At 44.2% G+C, this 6,618-nt stretch overlaps 1 protein-coding gene across 1 annotated transcript in view; it reads right to left on the bottom strand.

The window, feature by feature from the left end:
• The window catches only part of LOC111950810 (cytoplasmic phosphatidylinositol transfer protein 1), a 17,277-nt gene extending 16,854 nt beyond the window's left edge, over positions 1-423 (bottom strand). Inside the window, exon 1 of the mRNA XM_070448648.1 lies at positions 391-423. Within this exon, the coding sequence (XP_070304749.1) occupies positions 391-423 (33 nt within the window). The remainder of the gene's footprint in view (positions 1-390) is intronic.
• Between the last annotated feature and the right edge of the window lie 6,195 nt (positions 424-6,618).

The following is a 6,618-nucleotide window of genomic DNA, read 5'->3' as shown; positions in this document are numbered from 1 at the left end:
CACCAGGTTCATAGTGACACCATTAGAGCAGTAGTATTTAAACCATACACACGTATACAATAACTCCACAGAAGTGCTCTATGTACATTTGAATTGGAGCGTCATTGGTAGCCATGAATTGTTAACTGAAATGAGATTGAAACTAAAATATAAAACAGATCCATAGAAACCCACATGTTGGGACTGTAGTGCTCTCAGTCTATTGACTGTAGGGCATTATCCACGGGAAGGGAGAAACCAGCATATGATTTCCTTTCAGCTGAACAGTACGATAGTTGAGTGGTAAATAGTCTATGAGCCTAGTTATTGACCGGTAAGAGCACAGGATCCCCCAAAACCACCACACATTCACAAGGCGCGGACCACACACACACACACACACACACTTACGCTGGGGGGGCTGCGTATCGAAGGCATCTTCATTTTGCCGCATTCCCCCGCGCCCGCCAGTCAGATTATGGCTGTCTTCTGATTCTGCCTGCAAGTCAAAGTTTTTCCTTGATCCACTATTGGTTAGTGACTCTAATGTAGAACGTCTGAAAATTTAACTAATTGTGCTTGGATTGACAGGAACAATCGAAGGATGTGTATTCGGGCCCTGAGAGAAATCTGTGACCTCAGTCGTGGCCTGTGTTTGTTAGGGTGATTCTTCCCTCTAAACACAATGTATGAAAATGTTTAAAGTATAAAAGCAGAAAATGTTTAGCATGACAACGACAAAGACATTTGCCTCTTCAAAACACAGACAAAGAATCCCCAAACTGAACACTCAATCTGACCTCGTAGGAGTTTCCGTCTCTGCAGCAGGCTGTTGTTCAGGCTGGGGTCCACGGTTATTCCCTTTGCGGAGGTGCGGGATGGGTGGTGTCATTCAATCACGGGTGGCTCGAGGACTTTGCAAGGTTGAGCCCTCCAGCCGCTCTTGTGGATCCACAGGTTCTGGAGCTTCAGTTCCGTGAGTTGCCCTTGTACTTGTGGAGCTGTGGACGACGTGGAAGGCCGCCCGCTTCCTATGAGGTTAGAGAGAGGAAAAAGGGGTTGAGATGAATCGGTAAAAAGGTGGGAGGTGATCCCCTGTTTAACTTTGCAAAAGCAGCAGCTACTCTTCCTGTGGTCCAACAAAATATGAAACAAATGACATAATACAGAACACGTAAGAACAAGGGACAGAACTACATACATTTTTTAAAAAAGGCACACGTTAGCCTACATATCAATGCATACACACAAGCTATCTAGGTCTAATAGAGGGCTTATTTTTGCCGTGAGGTATTGATTTCTGTTTGTCGAAACCAGTGTTTGCTTTATTTGAGCAATCTGAGATGGAAGGAAGTTCCATGCAATAAGGGCTCTATTATAATACGTGACGCTTTCTTGAATTTGTCGGAATTTGGGGACTGTGAAAGCCCCCGGTGGCATGTCTGGTGGGTTAAGTGTGTGGTTCAGAGCTTGATGTAAGTTGACCTATGCAAACAATTGGATTTCCAACACATAATGTTTCTTATAAAAACATATTAGCCAAGAACTGGCATGTATATATTTATAATCACTCTCTGATTACAATGAAGAGCAAAACGTGCCACTCTGTTCTGGGCCAGCTGTAGCTAACTAGGTCTTTCCTTGCAACACTGGACCACACGACTGGACAATTACCAAGATTAGACAAAACAACAGCCTGCAGAACTTGCTTTTGAGAGTGTGTGTCAAGAAAAGCAGAGCATCCTTTATTACGGACAGACCCTCTCCCCATCTTTACAACCATTGAATCTATATGTTTGACCATGACAGCTTTACATCTAAAGGTAACGCCAAGTAATTTAGTCCCTCAACTTGATCCAACAGCCAACACCATTAACATACCAGAATTCACTGAAGATCTAGAACTTAGAATGATCTTACCAAAATACAAAGCTCTTAGTTTTAGAATGTCAGGACAGTTTATTACTGGCCACCAGTAATAAAGGGGGGGGCGGGGGGGGGTCGTTGAAAAGTAAATAAAATAGTTGTAAGGGAAACAGGAAAGGTGAAAGGATGACAGAAGAAAGTAGGTCGTAAAAGAAAGGAGAATTCCTGCTCTCTCAGATATTCTGACGGGCTGAATGTTGTTATAACCTGTGACTTAGATTTGGTCTGCATTGGCTGGCATTTAGGACCTAAGAGACATTATTGCTGCGGCAGACCAGCTCATTTTCTTGGTGGAGGTGGTGCGTCGTGTGCACAGAAGGGCCCCCACAACCACACATGATGTGGTGCAACGCTCCCAGAGAAGATGATCACGACGCAAAGCCAGGATATGAGTGTCCGACACCTTCGTAATTCCTGGTTTTCCTGAACAAAATGGCCAGACCAGAGAGGAGAAGAAATCCTATTATCCACATACATTAAGTCCTCAGGAGATCAGATACCGGATCTTAACAATTAAATGTTTGTGTGTCATTCATACTTTCCATTACACTACTATTTAGAATGATCACAATAGTTCAGACCAATAGAACTTTTAATAAGGTTGGGTTAGATAAATCTCCCAATGACATCGACTTCTGTCCACTTTATTTCGGAATGATTCATATAAGATGCTCCACAAGATGTCACCACTAATAAACAACTATCTGTGGAATAAGCAACTGCTTGCGAGGTATAGAGCGAGTTATGTAATGTTAGAGGTGGTTGACAGATAAGATGTAGTATAGGGTAACGGGTAAGTAAAGTTCAGTTAAGGTTAAGTAAAGGTTAAGTTTAGAGGTTAGGTAAGGGTAAGGTAGGTTTAAGAAGTAAGTTAAGTAAAGGGTTAAAGTAGAAGTTAAGTATTATTTGGAGGGTAAGTAAAGTTTAAGGTAAGGTTAAAGTAAAGCTTAAAGTTTAGCGGTAAGGTTAAGTTAACGTCGTAGGGAAGGGTAATTAGGGCCTAGGTAAGGTAGGTTAATTTAGGTAGGAGGTTAATTTAGCAAGGTAAACGGATTAAGTTATAGGGTAGGATAAGGAGTTAGATCAGATCTTGAAGTTATTAACATCTATAAAACCATCTACAGAACTATCCAAAAAAAGTTGTTACTTAGACATTGCAATAGGGTTTGTTCAGTTTCTGCACACTAATCTAGCTGAGAAAAGACATATCATGCTCATAGCAGAATTCGACGTGTCAATCCATTCAGCTTCGGTCCCAGAAAATGAATCCCAATGTACCATGGAACAGGAACATGAACCAGCCCATCACACTAACATCCATTTATGATGGAACTGAAATGACCCACCACTGCACAATGAGTTGATTCAAACTCAGAATGAACAATGTGACTGAAAAGCCACTTACCGTGTGGAGACCAAAAGCCAATGTCCAAAGAGATGTGTGAACTCCTGTTTACTGCCAAATGAGCTGAAGAAGAGAGAACAAACCACACAGTCTATCTACACCCACTTAAGTAAATACATACCTGACTTAATTATACCAACTAACAAGAACTCAGCGAGACTTGAAGCTTTACACTGATAGGAAAAAGAAGCAACACAATCTCACAGTATCAGTTCATACATTGAAAGACAGTGACTGGAGAAGCGCTGAAGAGGGAAATTACCCTTTCATAATAGCCATTTGTCAGAGGATCAGCTAAACAGCCAAAGGAGACACCGTACCAGGAGAGAAAATACAAAGCAAAACAGCTTAGAGAGTTAAGAAGCGAGATGGAAAGGAGGAAGAGAAGAGAGGGTAGAAAAGAGAGAGGCTAGACGGTAGAGAGAGCGGGTAGAAGATAGAGTAAAGAGATGGTTAGAGTAGAGAGAGAGAGGTGTAGAGAGAGAGAGAGAGGTGTAGAAGAAAGGTAGAGAAGCAGAGAGAAGGCAAAAAAAGGACGAGAAGGTAGAAGAGAAGAGGCTAAATGCGTGCAGCATCTAGGACAAGCAGTGTGAGCACCAATAAAGGAAGAGAAAGGAGAGGAGAGATTAAGAAGAGATGAGAAGAGAAGAAGAAGACAGAACCGAAAGAAAGAGAATCGCGAGAGAGAGAGAGGCAGCTCGAGACCCAACAGGAAGCTCATGTTCTTACCAGCTCTATAAAAAAGGGATTGAGAACACCAGCTCAGTGAAGAGAAGATAAATAATTATTGATCCTTGACATTCAGCGCATCATAACCATATAAATTAGAACCTCAACAATTAAGAACGATTTAAAATACAATTCATCCGCAAATGTATCCAAACCTGTCAGAGCGCTCATTTCAACCTCCAGGCATTCCCCCTACACTTACTCTTGGGGTCGGAAGTGTACGCCTCTGACATTGGCCCCATCCCTTGGGTACGGCCTGGATCTTGAAGTAGTAGGTGGTTCCAGAGTCAGCTCCGCGATTCTGGGGTCAACCTGTTGCCCACCACCGGCTCTATCACCCATCATAGCACCTCCGCATCACATCAGTACTGTAGTAGATTATGAGCCTAGCTGGAGCGATCAGGGGGAGACTAGATGGGAGAGAGAGAGTGGGTGGGGAAAGCGAGAGAGAGATGGTGAAAGGAGCGAGAGAGAGAGATGGGTTGAAAGGACGAGAAGAGAGATGGGGTCTGAAAAGGAGCTGAAGAGAGAGATCGGAGGAGAGGAGATAGAAGAAAGAGTAGATGGGGGAGAGAGAAGGTTAGAGAAACTGTTTCAAACCACTTGTTCTCTGACTATGAATAAACCTGATACAGAGTGTGTGAATAAGCTGTCTTCACCTGTGATTTTTCCCATTGGCCTCTGAGGGCTGCCTCAGTTGGACTAAAATGATTACGGTACGTGTTCAGCTCCTTGCTCACCACAGCACATTCTTTGGGGGACGAGCTGGGAAAGCTGTTAAAGTCAAACAGAAAGTCAGTATGGGAACAAAGGGGGGGGGGCCCAATTAAAAAATGAGGAACGCTGGCTTGACATCAAAAGGGCTGCTTATATTAGTTCCGTTTGACACGGGTACCAGTGATGTGTAACCCGTACCGTGTGGTAACCGTACCAGTGTGTGTAACCACTACCAGTGGTGTAAGCCCGTACCAGTGTTGTTAACCCGGACCAACGAATGATGTGTAACCCGTTACCAGTGTGTGTAACCCTACCAGTGTGTGTAACCCGTACCAGTGTGTGTAACCCGTACCAGTGTGTGTAACCGCGCTACCAGTGTGTGTAACCCGTACCAGTGGTGTGTAAACCCGCTACCAGTGTGTGTAACCGTACCATGGTATAAAACCCTACCAGGTGCTTGATAACCCGTACCCAGTGTGTAACCCGGCTACCAGATGTGTACCCGTACCAGTGTGTGTAACCCGTTACCGTGTGTTGATAACCGTGCTACCAGTGTGGGTAACCGTACCAGTGTGTGTAACCCGCTACCAGTGTGTGTAAGCCCGTACCAGTGTGTGTAACCCGATACCCAGCTGGTTAACCATTAACCAGTGTGTGTAACCGTACCAGTGTGGGTAACCCGTTACCAGGTGTGTAAACCGTACCAGTGTGTGTAACCCGTAACCAGTTGTGTAACTATACCATGTTGTGTAAAACCCATACCAGGAATGTGTGTTAACCCGTACCAGTAGTGATGTAACCGATGTACCGAGTGTGATGTAAACCAACGTCAGCCATGGTGTAAACCCGTACCAGGTGTCCCATCGGTGAAATGGAAAAGTGTTTTGCATATCCCACTTCCCCTACACACCCTCAGAGATGGGTCACGGCAGAGTGGCGATCAGACATTACTGACGGCGGACCGGAGCACTAGAGTAAATGCCTGCTCAAGCAATTGTTTTTACTATTGTGGGGAACACGAACTAAGCAACCCATAGGTTACTGGCCCAATGCTCTACCATCACCTAGAGAGACCTGGAATCAGAGACAGCAATTCAATGACAAACGCCATACAATCAGCTTAACACGAAATATAGCCTGATCATAGTCATAGTTAAAAAATAAAGACTTTACTGAAGCAGGCTTCATAATGTGTGTGTGTGTCGTGCTGTCGTCGGAGCAATCGGAGACTATACTGTGTATGTGGTGACTCATAGCTGTCTCAAAGGGTAGCATCCCTAGGCCGCAATACGTCCAGTGTGTCCTCCGGCCTTGGCACACAAATGACACCGAAACTCATAGAGCGGTGGGCTTCAGGCCTCACATCGTGGCTCATGTTGGTGGGTGGCCGTCTGAAAACACACACACACGCTGAGCGCGCACGACACACACACGAAGCCGTACCAGGCGCCCACCACCACGGACACACAGAAAAAAACTGTTCATAAAGAAGGTAACAGAACCTCAAGGACCAACAGAATCCAGAGTGCTCCAGCATTCTTTAACAAAACATGCCATGAATAATTAACAGGCCCTTCACAAAGTATCACACCCCGGACCTGCTCCACATTCTTGTTGTTACAGCCTGATTTACAATGGATTACATGGAGATTTTCGTCACTAGCCTGAACACACCAGAGTAGTTTCCACCCCATAAATGTCACAAGTACAATTCATAAATGAAAAGCTGAAGCCTTGAAAGTCTAAGTATTCAAATTTCTTTGTTATGTAAAGCCTAATAAGTTAGAGTCAAAATAAATCCACATAAGTTGAAAGACTCACTGTTGCCCAGAATAGTGTCTTAACATGATTTTTTAATGACT

This window comes from Salvelinus sp. IW2-2015, linkage group LG1 (assembly GCF_002910315.2).
Source record: "Salvelinus sp. IW2-2015 linkage group LG1, ASM291031v2, whole genome shotgun sequence".
Taxonomy (NCBI): domain Eukaryota; kingdom Metazoa; phylum Chordata; class Actinopteri; order Salmoniformes; family Salmonidae; genus Salvelinus; species Salvelinus sp. IW2-2015.
The sequence above is the reverse complement of the archived record's forward strand: the minus strand, read 5'-3'. Positions and strand labels throughout refer to the sequence as shown.